At 48.5% G+C, this 24476-nt stretch overlaps 3 protein-coding genes across 10 annotated transcripts in view; all 3 read right to left on the bottom strand.

Annotated features, from left to right (window-relative positions):
• Positions 1–306: 306 nt before the first annotated feature.
• MRM1 (mitochondrial rRNA methyltransferase 1) lies at positions 307–4415 on the bottom strand. Of its 2 annotated transcripts, XM_060133272.1 has the most exons (5): positions 3673–4415; positions 3378–3471; positions 1429–1561; positions 1207–1326; positions 307–1002 (listed from the first exon to the last, which is right to left on the bottom strand). In XM_060133272.1, exons 1-5 carry the CDS (start codon positions 4233–4235, stop codon positions 857–859), a joined length of 1056 nt encoding a protein of 351 aa, XP_059989255.1. In that variant the 5' UTR covers positions 4236–4415; the 3' UTR covers positions 307–856. The 2 variants fall into 2 exon arrangements, with proteins under 2 accessions (XP_059989255.1, XP_059989257.1); XM_060133274.1 differs by lacking the exon at positions 1207–1326.
• A 994-nt stretch (positions 4416–5409) lies between these two features.
• DHRS11 (dehydrogenase/reductase 11) lies at positions 5410–13370 on the bottom strand. Its single transcript, XM_060134305.1, has 7 exons — positions 13230–13370; positions 10224–10433; positions 7777–7871; positions 7015–7144; positions 6296–6388; positions 6032–6097; positions 5410–5907 (listed from the first exon to the last, which is right to left on the bottom strand). The coding sequence occupies exons 1-7, from the start codon at positions 13359–13361 to the stop codon at positions 5866–5868; spliced, it is 768 nt and encodes a 255-aa protein (XP_059990288.1). The 5' UTR covers positions 13362–13370; the 3' UTR covers positions 5410–5865.
• Positions 13371–15662: 2292 nt separating this feature from the next.
• Positions 15663–24476, bottom strand: part of GGNBP2 (gametogenetin binding protein 2) — a 31606-nt gene continuing 22792 nt past the window's right edge. For 4 of the 7 annotated variants that reach the window (XM_060133923.1, XM_060133922.1, XM_060133928.1 and 1 more), the window contains 8 exons: positions 24071–24280; positions 22861–23035; positions 21520–21714; positions 19170–19317; positions 18692–18817; positions 18461–18609; positions 17339–17587; positions 15663–16305 (listed from right to left, as the gene is read on the bottom strand). In XM_060133923.1, the coding sequence (XP_059989906.1) occupies positions 16102–16305; positions 17339–17587; positions 18461–18609; positions 18692–18817; positions 19170–19317; positions 21520–21714; positions 22861–23035; positions 24071–24280 (1456 nt within the window). In that variant the 3' untranslated portion in view covers positions 15663–16101. The remainder of the gene's footprint in view (positions 16306–17338; positions 17588–18460; positions 18610–18691; positions 18818–19169; positions 19318–21519; positions 21715–22860; positions 23036–24070; positions 24281–24476) is intronic. The other 3 variants (XM_060133924.1, XM_060133930.1, XM_060133927.1) reach the window with 2 other exon arrangements.

Raw genomic sequence — 24476 nt, 5'->3', positions numbered from 1 at the left:
ACAGCAATGCTGCGAGGTCCTCACCACCTCCCAGAATCAAAGGCCAAGGCTCTGGTTCAGCGGGTCCCTCCACAGAGGCAGACTGACTGATGACTCACCCATGGGGGTTACTGGTGGGCCAGTAGGGTGAGAGATATTTGTTAATCGTTCCCCTGCCTCTGGGTGGGGAGGTGGGGGGGGGCGGGGAGGGCCACAGCCAGGAATCTCCCCAGGTGGCTGTGAAAGCGGCCCGAAGACTATGGACCAAAGAGCGAGGCTGCCACCTAATGGAGAAATCAGATACAATGGCTCACTGGTTGAGGGCCTGCTGGATACCAGGTGATGTTTTATTGGATTCTCACAACAGCTCTGTGAGAGAGGTGGAGACAAGGGCCCCAAGACACAAAAAGATGAAGCCACGTGCGCAAGGCCCCAGTAGTGCAGGGTTTGAGCCTGGATTTGCACCTGTCTGGCCCGCAAGAGAGCCCCGGGCTTCCCTCTACATTCTCACGCTGGTCCAAGAGGAAGAGGACCCCTGGACTGGGCCGCTTGATTCCCTTCTGATGTCTGAACTTCCCCTTGACTTCCAGGCAGGGCCTGGAAAGAAAGAGACCCTCTGTCCCAGCACAGCCTGGAAATTAACAAGCTGCCATCTCCAGCTGCAAGTCCAAAGCCAAAACGGGAAACTGAACTTCCTCTGGTCTCCACCACAAAGCTCCCAGCCCCGGGAGAGCGGTTTCTAAACATGGGCCTGGGTGCACATACTCAGGCAAAAGGCAAGAGACCCCAGCACATTCAAGCGTGTGGATGTGTGTGCCCCCACAGCACACACACACCTCGGACGGCCCAAGTCACCCCCATCTTGCCTCTCCTCTTCTCATCCCGAGGACAGTCCTGGGTGCTGAGCCACTCTGGGCACTTCAGACGAGGCCGAGGGACCTTGGGGGCCTTGAAGAGGTTGCTCTCTCTTCCCTTCCACCGGGAAACCCGTCCTCTGGCTGCAAATGGAGTGAAGAAGAATTCCTGCACAGACAGAAGGACGACGATGGAGAAGAGGAGGGACCATGTGCCAGGCACTCCCTCGCCTCATCCTCAAGAGGATGTAGGTATTTTCCTCATTTGGCACATAAAGGAACAGAGACACAGAAAGACTGAGAAACTTGTTTAGGATGAACCAGCTGTACACGTGTGATTAAAGGGAGAGAAGTAAGGGGAGTGGAGACTCACCTGCAGCCACGGAGACATTTAGAGATTCGAGTCCAGGAGGCAGCTGCCGGCCGGGCCGGATGCTAAGGAGAAGCTGGCAGGAGGCCTGCACCTCCCGGGACAGACCAGAGCCCTCGTTCCCTGCAGGGTACGGGGGCCAGAGTGTTAGGGAGGCCCCAGCTGTTCACACAGGCACTCAGAAAATGCACGTCTGAGCACAGAAAAGCAGGGGCATCCACCTACCCAGCACTAGAAGAGTAGGCCGGTCCCAGAGGAACTCCAAGCAATTAGTGATGGGGATCTCAGAAGACAGGGAGATCTCAGGCCCCGGGCAGCCCACCGTGCCAGTCACGAGCCAGCCCTGCCGGGCTTTGGCCTGAAACAGGGAAGAAGAAAGCATGCTCTAGCTCACCAAACCTTCATCAGAGCCCCGGCCTTGCCCATATATTCATTCCCTCGCTGAGCCACTAGATTCAGTCAGTAGTTATTAAGCACCTAGAACGGGCAGGTTCTGTTCTAGGCACTCGCATAAGGCAATGAACAAAACAGGCCCAAATCCCATCCTCGTAGAAGGGTGGTCAGGGAAGGCCTCACTGAAGTGACATTTGAATGCAGACCTGAAGGAGGTGAGGGAGCACCACGTAGACATCTGGGGGAGGAATATTCTAGGCAGAGATCAGTAAGTGCAAAGGCCCAGAGGCGGGTGCTTACCTGGCATGCATGAGGAACAGCAGAACAAGGTGGCCAGTGGAAAGGGAGCCACTGAGACAGGAGAGGAAACAAAGGGCCACGTGAGGTAGGACCTCAAAAGCCACTGGAAGGCCTTTGGCTTTTACTCTGAGAGATGCAAGGGCTTTGAAAGTTTTTTGAGCAGAGAACTAGTAACATGGTCTGACTTATGTCTCTACAGAATCACTGCCTGTGTTGAGAGCCACTAGCAGAAACAAGCAGACCAGTTAGGTTTCTGCAATGATACAGGCTAGAGATGATGGTGGCTTGGACCAGAGTGGTAACAGTGGAGATGGTGAGAAATGGTGAGAATGTGGAAATAACATCAAGGTAAAAACAAAAGGATATGCCAACAGGTGGGACATGGTGAGAGTAGGAAGAATCAAGGAGGGTGCCAAGGTTTTGGGGCGTAAACAACTGAAGGCATGGAGGAGTTGCCATCAATTGAGCTGGGTAAGTCTGCAAAAGGAACAGGAACATTTGGAAATCTTGTTTGAAATGACCATAAGACAGAAAAAAAGAGCTGTTGAGCAGGCAACTACATATGTAAATCTGAGGTTCAGGAGCAAGATCCAGGAGGGATACAAGTTTGGGAGGCATTCGAATATAGATGGCATTTAAAGCCATCAGATTGGATGCGGCCAACAAGAAATGAATATATACAGAAAAGAGATCCAAGGACTGTGACTTGGGAGCCCTGGGAGAGGATGGTCAGGGAAGCTGCTAAATACAGGGCAGTACTGCCCCCTTGTGTCCAGCAAGGGAAGCACAGCTGAAGAAAAATGTGTATGGACCAGGAGAGGGGTTTTATTAATACTTAGGTTTGCCCCTTCCTTCTTAGGTATTGAAGTGTTTTTTTTGGTGGTGGTGGTGGTTTTGAGGGTTTCTTTTGTTGCCTTGTTTCTTCGCTTGTGGGAAGGACGAGGGGAAGGGCATAGACTAGTCCCTGTTCAGGTTGCCTTTCAAGCCGCGCCCCTCCTGGAGGAACCAGGAGCCATCTGTTCCTCACAGCTGAGCATTTACTGAATACCTGCTTACTGGGCAGTGAGGCACTGCGTAAACCCGCAGGAGGCGCAAAGATGTACGCCTCGGAAGGGAGTGCAGTAAAAGTCCCTAACATCAGATTCTGCTCCGTGCGTGTGTGCTTTCCTTTTTTTTGGCCGCGCCGCGGGGCGTGTGGGATCTTAGATTCCGACCGCGGATGGAACCCGCCCCCCCTGAATTTGAAGCGCGGAGTCTTAACCACTGGACTGCCAGGGAAGTCCTACCATGTGTGGTTTTTAAAACTCCGGATCTTTCTCTTCCTAAAGGGATTTAGAAGGATGTAGGAAGCGATACCAACACGCCCTCTTCTCTCCCTTTCGTCCATCAGCTGCTAGCTGGGGGCCCTTGGAGAGACTTAACTTGGCTCATTTCTTCTCCTTTACTGACACCCCGCCTCCCCTCCTTCTCCGCGTCATTACCTGTAAAAAACCGGCCAGGTCATCAGTGGAGAACACGTCCATCACCTCCATAGCCCCGGCGCTGGCCTTGCTGACTACAGGACTGAGCGGGCAGCTGCAAGGTTTCCCCATGCCACCGTATGAGGCTGGGTGATCTCAAGCCCGGTGCCGTGCCCTCCCCCCAGGCCCCAAGAGTTAGGGGTGAGAATTTTGGCGTTGGGGAGGCCTGGCTGAGGGACCACCCAAGGGTCAAGGTGCTTAGGAACTCGGCTGCGCCTCCAAATTGGGGCACACGGGGAATAAGGGGAGGCCATGCCTGTTTCTCCGACTGGTGATGACTTTATCCACTCCGAGAAAGTGAGCGGAGCGCAGCACGGCCCCAAGATTCCGGGGATCCTGTAGCCCCTCGAGGACGAGCCACAGCTGCTGGGGGTCGTCTCCTGGCCGAGCCTCCCCGGCCTCAGCCCAGGGCCGGGGCCGCAGCGGGCTCACTTCCATGCAGACGCCCTGGTGGACCTGGTAGCGGCACAGGACGTCCAGCTTCCGCCGACTGGGCCGCAGAACCGGGATGTCCCGCGCCTCAGCCGCGCGCAGCAGCTCGGCCCGCTCCCCCTGCAGCCTGGACCTACCGGCCTGGAGCAGGAGCCGGGCCACGCGTCGGCGGGCGGCCCGCAGAGCCAGGAGACACGGGGACAAGCCAAACAGAAGCTCCAGCCCCCCGGCCGGCCGCGGAGTCGGCGCCAGGTCATCCAGGAGCAGGCGGCTTAGCTCCTCCCCGCCAGGCCGCTCCCCACGCCCCGACGCTTGGGAGAAAGGACGCATGAGGAGGCGGCCGCAGCAATGCCAGGTCGCGCCCCCGACGGCCGAGAGCAGTGCCATGGTCGATGCCCCAGCTGCGTCCTCAGGAGTGGTCAACCCCGCCGGGGCCCGCTCTCAGGCCCCGAAAGCGGGTGAAGGGGACCCGAAGGCTGCTCCCGGCCCACCCCCTCAGATACAGGAAAGGCCAGGATTCCCAGTCGTGTGCTGGCCAGAAACCGGCCGCGGAACCTAGACAGGCCCCTCCCGGCCCCGACGTGAGCCACTCTGCTTCCGCGTTCGGACGGCCCCGCCCCCGGCCTGGAGCCGCACGGCGCATGCCCACAGCGCCCTCTGCAGGGCCGGCTGAGCGACGACTTCCACCGCTCAGTCACTGGCCCGAGGGGTGCTCGCCGGGGAGCTGACCCTACTGTGGGCTGCGTTCTGCACGCTTCAAGGTCCCAGGAGGCTGGAGGACCTCACTTACCCTGGTACCAGCAAAGGACACTTTAAGGGGATGTACTGGCTTTCCTATTCAACCTTGTTAGTCGTGGTGACTCCCTCCCCACATCCGGTCCTCCACCGGGCGCTGGTGACTTTCCTCAGAAGATTTTCCCACATCCAGCCCCTCCTCTACACCTCCATTGCCTGTCAAACCATCGGCACCAGTCAGCAGGACCCCACCAATAACTTGCTGTGCCATGGTGCTGATTCTCTAAGTGACAGCTCTGTGCCTGACCTGCACCTGCTGACAAACCAACCGATGCCCTTGGCCCACAGGTAATGGCCAGACTCCTTGCTCAGCACTCAGACCTCCGGGGGATCCAGGCAAGGAGCTACCTTTTCAACCCCACCTCACTCCTGCACTAAGTTCTGTGCTGTTCCCACAACACCGCATGCTCTTCCGGGCCTCCCCGCCTTGCAAGCCCTGTTGTCTTCTTTTCTGGCAGGCAAACTCCTACCCATTTTCAAGACCCAGCTCAAAGGTAATGCACACTCCAGGAGTGATGCCCCCAATCCATCCACCTTCTCACTCTCCTGGAAGAAACTCTGAGACACAACCATTCCTGATCACAGCAAGGGGGAAGACCTGAAAGACACTTCTGAAGCCAAGGCAGGTTTTCGTAGTTTTTCTTTTTTAATGATCACAGTGAAACCCACATGGGAGGCAGGCCCTGGTACTCTGCTGCCATAGAGTGGAGTGAGGACCCCACCGGGGGCTGAGAAGCCACAGTGGGGCTGGAGAACTGGGACGGGGAATAGATGGGGTGGGGGGTGGGATGCAGGGAAAGGAGGAAGCCCAGAGCCCCGAAATCCATTCAGATGGAAGGTGAGGGCTTCCCTCTGCCACCTCATCCTGAAGGGACGAGGGTGGGGTGCAAGAAGATAGGGGAAAGCCCCACTTTTGGCCACAGCCCCTTTCCCAGGTCAAAGGGAAGAGACCAAGGACAGCAAACAAAGGCCAAGGAGCCCAAGAAGGAGACCAAGAATGAATCAGTAGGGAAAACAAACACCTCCTCTCCCCTGCCCATTTTTCAAATTCGGTGGAAACAATTTGACAAGATTATATGAAATCTCAAACAAGTTTTCTAGCCCCTGCTGGGGGTGGGGAAAGGAAGTGGAATCCAAGGGTCCAGAAATCAACACCCCAAATCCAGAGGCAGGTGCCAAGCCTTGAGGGGCAGGGAGGGAAGGAGGAGCTCCCCACAGGAAACTAGGTCACCTGCTCCGTGGGCCTCATCTGGATGTCTCCAATCTGCAGAAGGCACAAGGCTTGAGGCAGCCAGGACCCTCTCCCCACCCCCTTAAAGCCTCCCTGCTCTTCTCCTCTGGGGACGGTCGGGCTCCTCTGGGGGATGGACATCCAAGGCCAGACTCACCTGGACATGTGGCGGGGTGCTGAGGACATAGATGACAGCCTTGGCCACATCCTCAGGTTTGAGACACTGAGAGCACCAGGGGAAAGGGGTGAGATGAGGGCAGGATGGATCCAAGTCCCCTCCCACCACTGAGGTCCTCTCCAGCACCGCCATTCCCACCCCCACCCTGCAGGAGGGGCGACAGGCTGGCTAGAACAGCGAGGTCTAAAGGCCAGGGTTCCCTCTGCCTTCATTTAGGAAGTGAATGGCTTCACTGGGCCCCACCTTCATGTGTTCATAGGTGGCAGCTGCCTTCTCAGGGTCCTTGTCATGGAGTTTGAAGGCGAATTGTGTCTCCACCACTCCTGGAGAGATGCACTGGGCCAACAGAGACAGCCTGCTCAGGAGCTGAGCCCCAGGCCTTGGGGAGGTTGCAGAGAAAGGATGGAAGCCAAAGGGCCCCAGCTTCACAGTGATGGCTGCCCGATGTCCAGCAGCCACCTCCTCCCTCCAAAGCTGCCACTGGGGATTATCAGAATGATTCCTACCAGCTACAGAGCCATTACTATAAGCCAGGTCAGTTTTACAAAGTGGTGTCCCTTAAAACCTCATAACCTGAGAGGTATTATCATCTCCATTTTACAGATGAGAAGACTGAGGTTTGGGGAGGTTGAGCGAGTCACCCAAGGTCATACAGCCTTCAAGGGAAGAGCCCAGAGTCCCCCTTTCCAGCCGTGGTTTCCCACAATCCCTTGCTTTCCCTCAGTCTCACCCCACCATGTTCCCTTCAGGTCACCCGCCTCCCACCTCAAAGTCTGAGAAATACGGGAACTCAGGTACTCAGCAGGGCCATGCAAGTAGCCGCAGAGCCCAGTAGATGTGGGCCCAGTACAGACCTGGGAGCTCTAAGCAGTACAGCCAGGACATGGGCCCCCGGGCCGCGAGTGTGTGGGGTGAGCGGGCCTGTGCCTCTCAACCCCCACCAGGGCCAGGCCACCCCTCACCGTGGCTCGGATGTGGGTCTGGGCCTCCCGAAGCTCTTGCCTCAGCCCCTCTGTCAGCGCAGTGACGGCATACTTGGTAGCACTGTAGAAATGGGCCACGGACTGGGGTGGCACTTGGTGGCCAGACATGCTGGGTGGGAGGAAGGAAGGGGAAAGGAGAGAGTGAAGCAGTGCCCCCTGCTGTACCAGCCAACCCCATCCCCTGGACGCCTTCTAAGCGGGACCTCCAGAGGCCATCCTCAGGGCCACTGGCCCAGCTCCTGTAATTCAAGCAGCATCTGTGAGCCCCACTCTTCCTAGAAGTCCTCCCTACGCCGACCACAGCATTCACCCTCCAGTCCACGCAGGTTGTCAAAACACGATTTCATCTGTGTGTTCTCTGATGTGGTTCTATTGGGAGATCTGTGGGACAGAGGCCACGTCTCCGGGGACTCCCCAGTGACAGAGACTGTGCAGTCTTTGTGCCACGAGGTGAGGTTCATGCTGCGGCCTGAGGAGTGGAGAACCTCAGTCCCAGGAGAGCCCCCAGGCTTCAGCTGCAAAGGGGCTGAGCTACCCCTTCCAGCCAACTAGGGGCTGGCATTTGACACATACTATTCTTCCCCTCACCACAGTCGTGCCATTTGGATATTAACTGGGTGTTAAATCCCTGTTCTACCACCCAGGAAACTGAGGTCCAAGAGGTCAAATGAGCCGCAGCAGATCACCCAGCTTGGAGGGTGCGTGGTAATCTGAACTCTAGCCCTCGGCCACCGGCCTCACCTGTTGATGTTAATGATGTGCCCGTCATCCACCTTCCGCTCCCTCATGGACTGGTAGGCTTCCCGTGTGCAGATGCTGAGGGCCAGCACGTTCACCTGCAGGCCAGAGGGGCAATGGGGTGTCTCCATCTGAGCAGGTGATGGAGCCACAGAGCACCCTGCGGTTGGGGGGGCAGGTGGCATCCAAAACAGAGTCCAGATCCTACCAGAGACCAATGAAGGGGACAGGGCACCTGGCTTTAGGTTCCTCCCCCTCAAGTCACCAGCCCCACCTGACAGCAGAGGAAGCACCTCTCCCTGGACGATGCTCCCCAAACGCACTCACGACCCAGGAACCCTCCCTGTCTTGGCCGTCTCCTGTGCAAACAGCAGGACCTCTACCTTAGGGAATCATCTCCTTTCTTCTCCAAATGCCCTACTCTTCACTGGCTCGCCTCTCTCCTAAACAGCCTAAAATCCATCCAAAAAAGACTTTAAAAATCTCTCTCCTCAGGACAGATCTTAGCCTCTCCCCACCTTACCCACTAGTCTCTGGGCCTTTCCTGTCCCTCCCCTGAGACTACAGTGGAGAGGAGAAGGCCTGATCCTCCTTCATTCCACGCCTTCCTTTAACCTCTGTTCCATCTGTAAGACTAGGCACAGAGACTCTTCAGAGCGTGGGGTAACTTGTCACAGGATGGCAAGGGACGTCCCAAGGGCATGGGGGCTTCCTGCCTTCCTTGGCCCCCTCCCACTCCTGCTCCTCTGGCAGAGGTGACCCCAGATCCCTGCCCTTCCTGGAGCAGAGGCCTGAAGAAGTGTCGCTGCTCTAAAGCTCCTGCCCAGCCCCACCCCTTTAGCCTCACCCACGAGGACAAGCTGCGATAAAGCTTTCAGCAGGTCTTCGCTCTCTCCTCTGGGGAAGAGAGGAGACCAGCCGGGAGATTAGATGTTTCTCTTTATCGGGTGTCAGAGCCAGGCATCAGGACAAATACTTCGGTGTAAACCTGCCCCAGCATTCACGGCAGGACATAAGAGGTTTCCAGCCCTGCTTCTGGTCCTCTTAACAATGTGGGTTTCTGGGGCAGAGAACTGAGCTCCTGAGGACGGATGGATGGAGTAAGAGAAACAGATCCCCGTGGGCCAGGGGAGTGGATTCTCCTAGGTACAGGGGTCAGGGGTTCCCTGTGTGTTCAATGATGTGGTTCTATTGGGAGATGCCTCATAAGACGATCCTAAGAGAATTACATAGTGTTCAAGCTGAAAGGGGTCTCAGGGATTTAATATATGTGCCTCGCTTTACAGATGGGTAAGCTGAGGCCCAGGTTTAAAGACTCCCTTACTGCAGGTGACGACCGCAACTCGGATCTCCCAGAAGGCTCTCTGAGGGCAAAGGCAGTGCTTCATCTCCCGTTTATTGTTTCAACTTCCATTGCATATTTCTGGGCCCAAGCCCCTGCTAGGTGCTAAATCTATTGTGAGCACATGTGAAAAGGATTGTGAGGGGAAAGAAGCATCCCATTTACACAACGCTTTCGACGTCTCAGAATATTTTCATACCCCAATATCGCCTCACAATACAGTCTAGAAGTTGAAAACCCACGTCCTGAAGGCTGTGTTTGGTCCACACATGGTTTTGAAACATTTTAAAATTCACTTCCAATATGTATTGGAAGGTTTCATATATTCAAAAATTACCTGTGGAGCGTTTGCAGGCTGAGGCTATGACAGAGAGTACAATAGACAAAACTCCTTGCCCTCCTGGAGCTGAGGTTTGGGTGAATGGGAGGGGTGAGGTTCCACATGAAAATCTAGGTCCCCTCTGCTCTCAGAGAAGTCACAGGATCTGCCCGCACTGCCCAGACTGCAGCGCAGCCACCCCCAGACATCCATGTGCTTTCCCATATGACCCGCCTCCCTCCTTTATGGACCTACCCAGCCCCAGGGGACACTGGAGTTTGTGACCCCGGATATTGATGGTCTAGGTGTGTTTCATCCCAATTAAATGTGACAAGACTGAAGCTCAGACAGCGTAACTACCTGCCTGAAGCCACATAGTTACTGGCGGGGCTGAGTGAGATCATCATCTTCTTCATCTCCTGTCTCTCGGTTCCTTTTCTTCCCATAAGACCATGGTCCCAAGCACTCAGCACAGTGCTGACACTTGGGGACGTTCAACCCAGCGGTTCTCTCCCCTATCCATATCTCTTCCAACAGAAAGAAATCAGCCTAGACTTTAAGAACTGCCCCCAGGGGCTCAAAGGAAAGAAGAATGAAAAAGATATGGCCATTCATCCACTCTCTCTCCTTCAGGGGAGGAGAAGCAGGGGAGAGTGCCCCAGGTAGGAAACTGAAGGCCCCTCTCAGTAGATGTCTATCCCCAGCAGCCCCCTGGCTCCTGGCTCCCCGCTCTTCTCCCAGCCTCTCCCCCATCCCTGTCATCCCCAGCCACAGGCCTGCAGCCCTTACATTGAACATGTCCTTCCAACCGCTGGTGCTGCCTGAGAGCAGGGTGTCAGGCCGGGCCAAGCCAGCGTTGTTGATACAGATGTCCACACCACTGTGCTGAGAGCGGACCGCCGAGAACATGGAGAGGATGTCCTCCTCATTTGACAAGTCACATCTGTAGGGCATCAAAGTCCCGGGGTAGCCTGCACTCTTACATTCGGCAGCCAGCTCCTATGAAACCCAACAGGGGTCTAACTGAGGTGAGCCGCTCACTCCACGCCTCCCCACCCGGAGATAACCTCCCACCGGTGTCACTGCTCACAGAACTCTCGCCTTTGGTGGCCAACTTGCAGCCACAGAGATGTTGGGACTGCCCATCCCCAAAGCGTGTCCTCTTTGGTCAAAGTCCCGGGGGTGGGGGGTGGTGAGAGCTCTCCCTGAGGGAGGGAGGGGAGGCTGAGACCATCCATGGAGGAATCTGAGGGATAAACTCGAGTCTTCAGGTCTAAAAGGGGAGAAGGGCTGAGGCTGTGAGTGTGTCAGGGAAGGGGCCCAGGGATCCTGGGAATGGAGTGATATCTCTTTTCTGACTCTCTCCCAATAGGAACACACCTCCGCTCATAGGGGAGATGCAAGCCTCCCCTATGTCCCTCTCCGGACTCAACCCCCTGCTGCTTCTGCCAGTGCCAAGAGTCACTGAGCTGGTTACACCAGGGCCTCGATTCTCTTCTCTCCCATCACTCCATCCAGTCCCTCCCAGAAGGGCTTATATCTAAACTATCGCCCTCCCTCCACAAACTGCAGCCAGTTGGCTCAGAGTCCTCACACGTACTTTTCAGTTGAGCCCAACTGCCAGTCTCCCCTCATTCCGTCTATAGAAAGGGTCAGGAAGTCGGGACGGATTCTTTCTCTCTGACCCACGGTGCACCACCTTCCACCCCAAAGTTTCTCTGGATACCATGAGCCAAGCCAGGTGGCAGGTGACATTGGGTACCCCTGTGCATTGCCAGGGTCCTCAAGACACTGAGGATCCCTGAGAGAGAAAGATCTGAGAAAGACGGGCCATTGAGAGATGGCTATGAGGGAAGCTGCCATTCAGAATCAGGAAGAATCAGGAAGAAAACAAGCTATGTGGTAGCCTTGGAGGCCAGTGACCGGGCACCCGAGCCTCGTGAAGGTGACTATGTACATGTGTGGGAGGGAGAGGGTTGGCGGGTACAGGGTGCCCTAGAGGAAGGCCGGCTTGGCCAGCCGCCCTGGAACACCTTCCTTCCCCCAGACCAAGCTGAGAGTAAAGGGTCGGGTCAGGTGACATAGGAAATTCTTTTCTGCTTTAACTTGCCAAGAGCTTAAGAGATACAGTCCTCAGGGACCCAGAAGTCCCCTTTCACCTGATTTCACCTACTCAAGACCACCTCACGAAATAGGGCTGCTCACTGTAGGAGGCCAGAGCTCAAATTTTGTTTTAGTATCGACGAATGAGTGAATCAACCAGCCAAAGCAGCCTGGAATTCTCCCCTCCGCTGGCATTCAACTTCTCCCTTCCTCCTCCGGACTCAAAGCCCTGCAGGAAAGCCAGAATGGAGGGACTCCCTGTCACTGCCTTCTATGCTCTACCTGTCCTCATCTATCCTCAAAAATGACCCAAAATCATGTCAGTCCCGTCACAGCAGAACCATTCTTCCCTCATTAAAGGAGATACCCTGGGGCTGAGTGATCAGCCTGGGGATCTCCTTTGGGCTCAGGAACCCCTTTCCTGGCTGGTTTGGGGTCGGGAGGTGGTAGGAAGAGAAGGCAAGAGTGGCTTTAGAATTAGGGAATCAAGTGGTCTAATCCCTGGTCTGATCCTCTAGGCTCCAAAGTGCGGGCTGGGCCCTGAGCGCCTCAGGAAAGGAGAAAGGGAGGGGCAGAGTGGGGCAACAGTATAGCCAGGTGACCTTGGGACTATCTAGGAGGCTATAAAGTGCACCTTTGGTCAGCAGCAGGGCGGCGGGGTGGGGGTGGGGAACCGGGGGGAACCGTCCTCCTTCCGGTACACCTTCCCGCTCTGCCCCCACCCAAGGCCTCCTCACCCTCTCCCAGCCCAGGGACTTTGAGCAAGGGTGGAGAGAAAGCTAAGCACTAGCCCAATCCCTGAGAGGGGTCTTGCCAGGGGCAAATCCAAAGTGATCCTATGATGGAAATTGCTTGTATTCTTCCTCCCTGCTCCAACATAGCCAACTTCATTTCAGTTTTCTCTGAGCTCTTATCGCTCACAACTCTTGGGGCTCCCAACCCATGTTAAGACAAAAACCAGGAGGTTCAGTTCCACAATGCTTTGTCCCCCAGGGCTCACATGTTCAATGCCCCATTTCACCTAGTCAGTCCCACCTGGGACAGTGAGATTGCAGAAAGGTCTACCTATATATCCCATTTGTCCCTTATGTCCATCGGGTGGGGGCTAACCCTCACATTTCGGGGGAAGATGGAGCTGAGCCTCTTCGGAAAAGTTCCACTCCCACCCCAACCCCACTCGCAGTCCTGGGTGAAAATGATCATGATCAAAACCTGCTCACTTTGCTTGGCTTTGCGGGCTAGGTCTGGGGACCAGAGGAAGCAATCCAGTAGCCAACTTAGCCACTGAGGCGGGAAAGCTTTCTTTCCTTCTCCCTGGCTTAGCCCCTGATCTCTGGCTTCTCCTTCCTCAGCCAACCCGGGCATGCAGGTCGGAGAGAAGGAGAAAGATGCCAGTGAGTCAGAGATTTGGTATACTGGAGTAGAGGCTGTCAGGAAAAAAGGCTCCTTAAAAGACTGGACTTTGAAAAGCGAAGGTGGAGTCCTGCCCTGAGGGGTCCAAAAGCACCTAGGTCCCCTCCACCTAGGCATCCGTCTCTCTTGCCCCTGAGCCTGCTGCAAGTGACCCTGGGGTGGCGGGCAAGTGAGGGCAGCGTGACAGCTTGGCTCCGACCACTCCCCATCCCCCACCTGGACCCTAGCGCGGCCTAAACGACGCCACCCAGAGCGACCCTTTCCCCAGCAGGGCCTTACCTCGATGTTGCTCACGGTGCGGGCACAACCCACCACCTTCAGTCCCTGCTGGACCAGGGCTCGGGCCACAGCCGCGCCGACGCCCCCCGAGGCTCCCGTCACCAGTGCCAGCCGGTCACGCCACCGCTCCATGCCGGCCCTGGCCAGGGTCCCGAGCCGCCCGCCCACCTCTCTTGGGGAGCCGAGCACTTGGATCGCAGAGTTCCGCCCCGGGTCGTAGGGACCCGGCCACTCTCTTGTCACCACCGCGGCAACCGCCCCCGACCTGCCCCAGTAACAGCTGCGCCTGGACCTGCCTCCACTCTGGCCTGCCTCCGCCCCCGGCTCCACCCTCCGCTGCTCCGCAGTTGCCAGAGGACCAACAGCGGCCTGGCCACCCCGCCCCCCGCGCGTGCATTGAGGGCACGACCCCGCCCCCTCCGGCCCCGCCCAGTCTGCGCCGGGAGGAAACCGCTCTTCGCGGGACAGGGCCGGAGGGTGCTGGGAGCTCGCGGTCCTGCTTTCCTGGTGAGCGCCTACCCTCCGCGGAGGAAAACGAAGTTTCGCGGGGGCTTGCACGAGGCCCGAGAACGCACGTACTCCTGCCTCCTGCTCGGTCTGCCTTCCCTGTTCCTGACCCCTAAGGCCAGGAAGAGAAATTAAGGGCACTTAAGGTGACTCCAACGCCTTCCTAAACCAGCCGGTGGCTGATGGGAAGGATTCAGCTCAGAAAGGGCTGAGTATCTCAGCCATAAACGCTGGGTGACCTTGGGAGGGGCTTTCAACCCTACCTGACCCCTTGGCCTTACTAACCAAGGAGAACTGATGGTTAAAAATGCAAAGACCCCCAAGTACACGGGTACTGGGGGGGTTGTGTCCCTAATGGCCTACAGTCTACAACTTTCTTAAGCCTTCCCACTCCCATTGGAGCAAATGTATCACTGTGTATGTAAGAGATTAAAGCAATAGCTAACATTTATTGAGCGCTTACTGTGTGACAGGCACTTTTATAAGCACTTTAAATATATTAATATGCCCAAGAGCCATATGAGACAGTACCTATTAACACTTTCATTCTATAGACTATACTGAGACAAATGTGAAGCCTGGCTTGGATGGCAAGCAGTCCAGTATTAGGCCAGGGGATATGCTCCTAAACTGCCTTCACTCCACTCTCCTTTGTCTCTTCTTAGGTTGTTGGTTTTGTCCAAAGTAGAACTCACTTTTCTGACCACTAAGGATATTCCATCAAAGCATGAAAACTGCTTCACTTCTGCATTCTTTATATAGCCATCCTTCCAAAGAGAAAACATCTCTGCATAACTACTGGAATCCTGCTACTGCAAGCAATGGAATAATCAGTGAACATGGCTGGTTTATTCATTCAACAAGCACTCCTGTGTTTGGCCCCAGAGGCAAAGATTAAAACAAAATAAAACCAGCCCTTGCTTAATTTAGGGATCTCAAGAGAACCTGACTGCGACAGGGTGGTGGAGAGGGGTTTGGGCTCAGAGCCAAGGGCTGTGGGAGACCTTAGTCATTTTTTATGGATTCCAGGATGAAAGCAAACAAGAGTCAGAAAGAAATGACTCACTTTATCTGCCCCAATCCCTATACAACACTTTGATTTGAAAAGACAACTCAGGGGTGGATCAAAAAAATGCCACCAACTACAAAAGTTAAATCTCACTAAGCTTCTGCTGTTGCCCATTTGAAATCTGATTAGTAGTCTGATTAAGTGGTAGAAAGCCTATAAAATTCACTCCATCCCCACCGCACAGAGGTATTGGCCGTCCCACTATTTGTCTGCTGCCCACCAAGTATCAACCTGTAGACACAAAACTCTAAGCACATGAGTTTACTGAATTATTGACTCAACCTTTTAAATGGCAGCCAAATGCTACTCCTAGGGGAATCTCTCCTCCTTTAGTACTCACAGACAGCTTGTGAAAGCAGTAAACTGTAATGCCACAGTGACCTTATTGTTGGAAACCAGATAAGGAACAGGCACTTATACAGACTGCAGTGTGGTTAGCCCTCAGTGCTCTCAGTTCTCTACATGCTGAGTAATTACTTATCAGCAAACCTTTGGTTGAAATTCTGCCAAGTTTTGTTCTCATTCTTCTAGTTCAATATGAACCTCTGAATTTAAGGTGCTTTGTGTTATGTATCAGGGAACTTTATTAATAACAGCAATTAAAAGTCTCATGAGGAAGTAAGATGCTAGCCAGTATTTAAAGGTATCGCAGCAAACTTATTCTTTCAAAGCAGAAGCCTGGAAACTGCTTTTCTCGGCTGTCAACTCTGATGAAGGGAAGAATTTGTCTTCAGCAATCTGTCTCTCTCTCCTTATTTGCTCCTCATCCTCTCTAACATCAACACTGGCCAAGTACCAAGACCACAGGTGGCAAATTAAAATACTGCCACACATTAAGCAGAAACATGTACACCAAATTTTACTATGCGTATTAATAAATATTCTTTATTTTAAATTTTGCACATTGCGCTTTAACATTACATCCAAACATTTCGCAAGTGGATGTCTACTTTGTAAAACCATATATTCAGCTCATTGTCATTTCTGTACAGAAGTATAAGTACAACATTACTTTTTGCCACTAAGTTGCTTTTTAGTAAGTCTCACAGGAAGAGAAACATTTAATGAAAAGGGATGGCTTAAATCATACGGCAGGCCTGCGCAGCCACACAACTAAAGACACAAGCCTGAAGAAAGAACAAACTAAGGAGGTTACCTCCACCGTCTCCCAAAACAAGAAAGAATCACATTGATTTAAGATAAAATTTTGCCATAAGTCACTAAGAGTTTTTTTGAAAGAGAAGGCGCAGTAGTCATCTTGAGTGTTTCATTGAAAGACAGAGCTATTTTATTTATTTAATTTGCTCCAGCTGTTGTCAACCAACCACTACAAATGGGGCTCTTGTGATCATTTAAGCGGCAGTATTTATTAAATTTCTCCTTCAGATGCTGTCGGTATTGTTCTCTATTGCTGTAGAAAGACTGGTTATTAGCCATAAATGACTGTATTTCATCTTGTGAGATAAAGATTTCCTCATCTGAAGTACATTCAGACTCATCCTGCAAATTAAAGCAGTAGTTAAGACTATGACTTAAATTAAGAATGCAAAATGCTATGGTGATGGAGGACAGAGAAAAATTAAAGCAGTCTAACCTTTAGTTTAATTGGAATGTTTACAGGATAAGCATAATGTCATTCTGTCTTAGAAAGTACTAAGTAAGAATAAAAGGCAACTCAACTTGGTTTAAAACTCTGGATCTGTAATTTGTCCTAGAAGCCTACAAGCAGACTCCCAACACACTTCAGCCTTCAAAAGTGATTAGGGATGGTTACAAATAGCTACCAAACTTTAAATAACCTGACTTATCTCTGGCTGGTTCTATGTTGAAACTTTTATCTCTACACATTAAGTAAAATATAACCTTTTTTAAACTTATGAAATACATAGCATCACCATTAAACTTTACAACCATATAAAAAAGAAAAAACCTAATATTCTAAAGGATTTGGTTCCCTTGGGATCCCATAATGACTACAGAAAAGATACCACCCTTCTCCTTCTTTGCCCCTCCTCCAAGTCCCACACAAACTATGCACTGGGTCACTTGCAATCAGGTATAATTCATCTAAAGTATCAAGAATTGGAGTCAGTAATAAAAGATTTTCCAGGTTCAGTTATATGCTTTTATCCTACATGACACCTAAAGGAAGTAACCTAGAAAGTGGGCTCTAGTTCAGATTCTGTATTCTTTCCTGGTCTGGAAGGGTAGCTACCATAAATTGCCACTCAGAAAGGCAGTTTGCTTATAATAACCCTCGTCAAGGAGTCAGACTCCTGGACATAATGCTAACTCTATCCCCGTCTCCCAAGTAATCTTTTCTACCTCTGAGACAAAGGAAGACGAGGAAATGTGCTCCAGAGTAGTTAAGTGGTAGAGCAGGAATGAAGTCACCAAAAAATAATGAAATACTGCCCTTAACTGCTTAAAAGCCTCCTCCCATTCCCAACGTTAAACCCTCAAATACGTTCCCTCCCACATCTACCCCGTGAACAATCAGTTATCCACAAAAAGATAATCATGGCTTACTTACAAGGAGTTCAACTAAGCTCTTGGCACCTTTTCCGGAATCAGGACCAAACGACGTTTCTGTATGTTCTGCAAACTGTGGTACATTTTTCCTATGCTCAAACCAAGGCAGTGGCTGCCCACCCTTTTCAGAGGTACAACAGCTTTCAGGATGTGTATCTTTGGTCTTGTCACGGTGAAACACTGTGTGCACGGTATTTCCTGAGGCCTCTCGATTACCTGGATCTGTAATACAGCTTCCAAGCTTTTGGATCTGAAACCACAGCAAAAGGACTTCTCAGGTAAAAAGGCAGGGAATAATAGCAATTACTATTTTTTAAAGAAAAAAAATACCCTGAGAGTGTGTTAAGATTTTAGCAGGAATACTGAATAACAGCAACAGCTGGCAGTTACCAGGCATTTACTGCACACCAAACACTATGCTAACCCACCAATATAATTTCACTTCATCTTCACAGAACCTAATCTGACAGGGACTATTATCTACATTTCACAGATGGGAAAACAGATCAAGCAAACTGCTCAAGATTACAGAGCTAAGGGGCTTCCCTGATGGCGCAGTGGTTAAGAATCCGCCTGCCAGTGGAGGGACACGGGTTTGAGCCCTGGTCCGGGAAGATCCCACATGCCACGGGGCAACTAAGACTGTGTGCCACAACTACTGAGCCTGCGCTCTAGAGCCCGTGAACCACAGCTACTGAAGCCCACGCACGCAGACCCCGTGGTCAGCAACAAAGAGAAGCCACCACAATGAGAAGCCCGCGCAGTGCAACAAGGAGTAGCCCCCGCTCACCGCAACTAGAGAAAGCCCGCGCATAGCAACGAAGAGCCAATGCAGCCAAAAATAAATAAATAAATAAATCTATTTTAAAAAAAAGATTACAGAGCTAAAAGATTAAAAATGATTATGAAAAGAATGAATTGGATTTATGACTCACATCGACTGTTGGACAAATGACCACATCAGACATACACATGCATATAAATTCACAAGATGAGCAACCAATGGAACTGCATAGGTACTCATTCTTAAAAAAAAAAAAAAAAAATCCTAGCAGCTAAGCTGCACACTTGCCACTCCAAGGAAAAGAACAAAGGTTTAAGGATTCCAGGTTATGACACTTACATGTTCATCACATTTCAACATCTTGCTTTTCTTTTTCTTCTTTTTATTTTTTCCTTTGGTGGTGTTCTCTTCAGAATTTGCCCAACATTCAACACAACTATCGCCATCATCCTCTTTATCTTCACAGTGATGAACACAGGAGTCATCACCTGCAGAAATCAATAATCTCTTATTTGGGTGTTTAAATCAGCCATGTAGCAGAAATAATTGGGAGGCTTAATCTGAACCTACCGTGTTCATCATGATTACAAATGCCTTCAGTGCAGGCAACGTCCGAACCCTCCCGAGAACCAGTTTCACTCCCTTCCATGCTAGATGAATATCCACAATCACTACCATTACAGTGTGGCGATAAGCCTGAGTATAAATCAAGTGAGAGTTACAATTAACATGCCAATAAATATATTAAGACAAAGAATGAACCAACTGGGGACCACAGAAAAATTTCAAAATTGATGGCTTACTGAAAGTAAAAAGTGCATTAAATAATGAAAATATGATTGGAGCTTTACAATTTTTGATTTTGTTATTATTTAACAAATCAAACACCATAAAGAAAAAGGAAATACTAAGTGTCTGACTAAATTTTATGATATTCTTAGGGCTGTAAAGCAGTTCATAAGTTCTAGGTTACAGGATCTCTAAAAGCTCTTATATTTAAAAAAAAAAAAAAGAATAAGGAGTTAATTTTTTAAAACTATTTACTTACCTTTCTTTATTTTAGGAGACCCCAAAAGATTGCCACTGCTAGGACAGGTACATGATGTATTTTCATTGGTAACAATTACTTCTACACAACTATTACCATCTTCAGTGCTGCCACAGGCTTTGCAGCTGTTTTCTATGAAGTCTGTTTCCTTTAAGGATCAATATTAAGAGATAGTAAAAAGCTTTACCTCCATAATGGCTATATTTTAATTTTCTTAACCTAAGATAGGAGTTACAAGGTTAAAAATTGAAAAAAATTATTCTCATGAAAAATCACTAATTCATTTCAAGACCAAGAACCAACAAAAGTAAGTTAAAGACTTAATGGTATCAGGGAAGTCTAGGAGAGCTATTCTCAAAGTGCAGTCTGCTAACCCCAGGTCAAAACCATTCCCTAGGTCAAAACCATTTTCATCATAACACTGAGATGTGATTTGCCTTTTTCATTGTCTTGACACTTACACTGATAATATAAAAGCAATGGTGGGAAAAGTTTCTTTAGCACAAACCAAGGCAGAGGCAACCAAGTATGTACTAACAGTCACCGCATTCTTCACTTGTCAGGCACTCTCATCAGGAAATAAATAGATAAAACGATATTTCACTTATGAATGTCTTTGATGAAGCAGTAAAAATGTGAATTTTATTAAATATGAACTCATGGCGTAGAGGTCTTTTTATTACTCTGTGATAAACGGGAAGAATGCTTAAAGCACTTTTGATGCATACCAATGTATAATAGTTGTCTCAAGTAAAAGTACTTGTGCAACTGTTTAAGTTGCAAGCTAAACTAGCTGCTTTTTCCTGGAACATCAATTTCACTTGAAAGAAAGAATAAGAGACAAATTATGGTTATTCAGACTTGGATATTTAAAAGACATTTTCTCAAAAATGAATGAAATCAGCCTATCTCTTCAAGGAAAAAAATGGACAGTCAATGATAAAATTCAAACTTTCAAACTACAATCAGAATTTTGAAAACTTGCATACACAAGCACAATGAGCTTGAAGCTTCCCAATACTTAAAAGACCTTTCTGATCAGATGAGTAGTGGTTTTAAGATGATTATATGATATTATATAATGAATGTCAATATCTGGAAAGATCTGCATAACTCAGTGAACCATTATCTTTCAAATGACCAATGCATGATGTTACAGAATAATGCATAAATAAAATCTATTCAAAGTGCCAAGACAGACCAATGGGTTTTAATTTAAAAGTATGAAAAGGTCACTGATAAGGTGTCATGTTCCACATTGCAACTAATCTTTAAGAAACTACCACCTGTCAAGTTATAATGCCAAAGAAGAATATCCACAACTATCTGAAAAGGTTTATATTAAAATACTCCTCCCTTTTCCTACTATATATATCTGGGTGAAATCAGACTTTCTTCACATGCTATAACCAAGCAACATATGCTAACAGACTGAGTGAGAATTTACCTGATTCCTTTTAAGCCAAATATTAAAGAGATTTACAAAAATATAAATTAATGCCACCCTTCTCAATTTTTTCTAGTTATTTTTAAAAAAATGTTCATTTTTTTTTTTTTTTTTGGCAGTACACGGGCCTCTCACAGCTGTGGCCTCCCCCACTGCGGAGCACAGGCTCCGGACGCGCAGGCTCAGCGGCCATGGCTCGCGGGACCAGCCGCTCCACGGCATGTGGGATCCTCCCGGACCGGGGCACGAACCCGCGTCCCCTGCATCGGCAGGCGGACTCTCAACCACTGCGCCACCAGGGAAGCCCCAAAAATGTTCATTTTAACATATAGTGGGCTTATTATTTTTAAAAGAATAATAAATAACTTTAAATTTGTCCATTTTAATTTCTAATACACTAAATGCTGATAAGTATAACCCACATAAACAAAAGCTCACTGGGCTCCCCAATTTTTAACAATGCAAAGAAGGGAATTCCCTGGCGGTCCAGCGGTTGGGACTCCACACTTCCAATGCAGGGGGCATGGGTTCGATCCCTGGTAGTGGAATTAGGATCCCGCATGCTGCGTGGCACGCCCAAAAAAACAAAAACAAAACAAAACAGAAAAATGCAAAGGCGTCCTGAGACTGAAAGTTGAGAACTGCTCTAGGTCATGCATGGAGTTAACTTTTCACATTTGGACTATGATCTAGCAGAATACTAAGGTCATGTAATAAGTTAACTAGCCAACATTGTCTCTAGAAAACAAACAAACGACATTAAAGATTTTGGTTTATACAGATTAGAGTAAGAAAAAAAGCCAATAAAGAAGCCAAAGGAGCCACATTATGGGAAAGCACAGTAAAAGTGCTGAAATCTAGAAATAAGCTATATATTTATGAGTCAATATCAAGAAATACTACCTTCTCTTGGCTTACTTCCTTTTCATCTGCTGTTTGTAAGGGAGTAGGAATATCACATACACATTTATTTTTTCGTCTATTCTTCCGTTTTTGGCGTTTCTTTTCTTGCTTGAGTTCTCTTACTCGTTCCTCCTCTGAAAATTCTTCACAAAGTTGTTCCAATCGACTGATACCCTGTACTTTTTCCACAGTCATCTATTATAAAACAAAGCTGAGACTGAATACTGGCCCAAACTTCCCTTTATTTTCCATGGAAATTCTCACTTGTTAATTTTAAATGATATCACACACATAGAAACTGGTATTTCATGCTGCAATTTTGTCAGGTTAGTTTTCTCATTGTATGAAGAAATGGATGAATATTTACTTTGCTGTGTCTTGTCAGGCAGTCCCCACAAAGAATTTTAAATTTTAATACCTTAAATGATGACAGTCTTAAAATCTACTCAGTAAATGAATATACAACTAATTCCTACCGGAAAGGTAGACTTACACATACTCCAATTTCAAACCACAAATATTCTAGTTTCAAATTTCAAAATTTTAACACAGCAAAGTAAATATTCATCTATTTCTTCATACAATGAGAAGACTAACCTGATTAAATGATCTAGTTTCTGAAGACACAAACATTCAAAGAGAAAAGGAATAAGAAATCTGTTCAGCAAAAACTAGCACAAACCTCCTCAGACTCCCCAGAACAGTGTTTAAAGTTCATGGATGGGCTTTTGAAAAGGGTTTATAGCTTTCGTACCATTTTCAAAAAGGACTGGTGACCAGTTAAAGAGTTACAACCATGCCCTAGAATATAACAAAATATTCACTAGCCAAAACTTTATGTTCTACAGAGTATAACTGAAAATAATGTTACCAAATGACAAACATGAAACCCAATACCAGCATTATAAAGAGCCTTCAGTGTGCTTCTAAAAAGTAGCTCTCATATCATGGCATTCAGACACCATTTACTCCATATGATCGGAAAGAAGCAGGCAAACTGGGACTCATTAAATGTTTCTAATTTTGATGCTTATTTTTGGGTTGCTTTTAACTTGTCAACAGTTATGTTTCATAGCAGCTTCTCATTAAATAATCATCAATTTCAGTTTTCTACTTTCAGAATGTCTAAAAATCAAGGCTGGCAGAGGAACAGGATTAAAAAACAAAGAAAAAAATCCATAAACAACTTCTAAATTTCAGTTCCCCAGCAAACTCCTCTCCTAACCCCCCAAAAGCCATGACCAGTAGATCACAGCTAAGGCAAGGTAAGAGTGGTGATTAAGATTCAGTCCAATAACTTAACTAAGCAATCTGGACACTGAAGCAGTCCACTGTTCTTACCTCAAAACTCTTGCGTAAAGCATCAACACCAAGATAGAAAAGCATCTGCCACGTCTGCTCTTCTGCCCGTAGTTTTTGCCAGATTCGATGCAGTCTTTCATAAAGATGAATTCCCAAGCAGGTCAGAACTTCTTCTTGAGCTATATCTATTGTCTTAGCATGCCTTTCTCTTCTCCTATAAAGGAGAATAAATCACACATATTTCCTAATACCCTTAAGCTGAAACAGTAAAAGATGGATAACACCTGTGCAAGTTCAGGTTTTAAACACAGTCTGCATGCCTAGTAACAAACTAATAACAAGACAGTTATACATTCAAACTCAATGTATATATAAATACACGAGCACACATGTATAAAACCAATGAGAAATACACATGCAGGTAGAACTCAGCCTTAATATTGCTAAACATAAGGTAATTCAGGAACTGGCCCTAAAGAGATGTTTTCCGGAGCACAGAGAAGTCATCATATGTTAAGTGTCCAGCTCAAGTAGGCATGACAGTTCACCTTCCAATTACCGCAAATGCCTGTTTGGTTTCTGTTCTTTTTTTTTTGAGGAGAAAGACAATACCACCAAAGTGATTCAATCATGGGCAAAAGCCCTCTAGGCCAGTCTTCAGTAGAAGTGTTCATGAACTTCAGTGATAAAAGGAGTGTTTGTATTCTGAATGCCTAGCAGAAAGTAGGCACTCAAATGAGAGTTGATACACAAAACACAAGGGGAGGTGGGTTCAATTTATTGTGAATAACTTTTTTGATTTTCTTTTTACAACAAAGCCAGAGATAAAATTTTAGCTTCCTATATAATTTAGTAATAATATACACAGTTCATGAATTACATTCAATGAAGTATTTCTTAACCCCCTGCTGCAAAGATCTCACTTCCTATGCAAAAATCATCATTATAAACAAAATTTAAACATGGAAACGCATGGATGGAGGGGGAAAAAATCCCTTCTAATCATTTTCAAGTGAAAATGATAAGCTATAATAATGAAAGCCAAAAAAAGCCTGCCTACTTCAAGCAACAAGGAGAAGACAACTGATCGACATTTTCTCCCTGTTTTTACTCAGTCAACTAAATGCATATTTTAAAGAAAGCAAAATCTTTACAGGCACACTTTAATTTATACATGTATCATATGTACTGAGGCAGAAGGATAAAATGAAGCAAAGCGCTAGATAGCCCATTCTAGCAAATTACATACTCATACCCTCCTGCGAACTCTGGCTCAGCACGACCCAAAAGATGTGCAATGAAGTCTGTCTCACAGCAAACATGTATGTGTCGCTCATGTGGACAGCACCGCAAGCCTTCATAAAGTGCAGCACAGTAGCCCTTCTCTTTGCTGCAATCAAGTTCACCAATAAGGATATTGTATGCTCGGAGGACTTTATTTTTGCAATCAGTGCAAAACCTGTTGAAAAGAAAAACCTCAAAATTAAGAACTGGTTGTGTAATTATTTCATGAGGTATATAACAGTGTACTAGACAATGACACTCCCCTCCCATATAGAGCATTAAAAAAAGCCTCCATACACACATTGAAAACATACACATATAAGGTAAATACACATTTAGAAATTACATGGGTATAGCTAGATCTCCATTTG

The sequence above is a fragment of the Lagenorhynchus albirostris genome, chromosome 20 (genome assembly GCF_949774975.1).
Source record: "Lagenorhynchus albirostris chromosome 20, mLagAlb1.1, whole genome shotgun sequence".
Lineage (NCBI taxonomy): Eukaryota > Metazoa > Chordata > Mammalia > Artiodactyla > Delphinidae > Lagenorhynchus > Lagenorhynchus albirostris.
Note: the sequence above shows the minus strand (reverse complement) of the source record. Positions and strands in the feature narration are given on the sequence as shown.

What these genes read in the sequence shown, in the direction of transcription:
- MRM1 (XM_060133272.1), bottom strand. Translation starts at nt 4,235, where the DNA reads ATGGCACTGCTCTCGGCCGTCGGGGGCGCGACCTGGCATTGCTGCGGC. An exon ending in ACCTGGCCGGTTTTTTACAG is followed by an intron (nt 1,562 to 3,377) that starts GTAATGACGCGG and finishes TCCCTGTTTCAG; the next exon opens with GCCAAAGCCCGGCAGGGCTG. An exon ending in AAATGTCTCCGTGGCTGCAG is followed by an intron (nt 1,003 to 1,206) that starts GTGAGTCTCCAC and finishes CTGTCTGTGCAG; the next exon opens with GAATTCTTCTTCACTCCATT.
- DHRS11 (XM_060134305.1), bottom strand. Translation starts at nt 13,361, where the DNA reads ATGGAGCGGTGGCGTGACCGGCTGGCACTGGTGACGGGAGCCTCGGGG. An exon ending in GCACCGTGAGCAACATCGAG is followed by an intron (nt 10,434 to 13,229) that starts GTAAGGCCCTGC and finishes TGGGTTTCATAG; the next exon opens with GAGCTGGCTGCCGAATGTAA. An exon ending in CCACCTATGAACACATGAAG is followed by an intron (nt 6,098 to 6,295) that starts GTGGGGCCCAGT and finishes TGGTGCTCTCAG; the next exon opens with TGTCTCAAACCTGAGGATGT.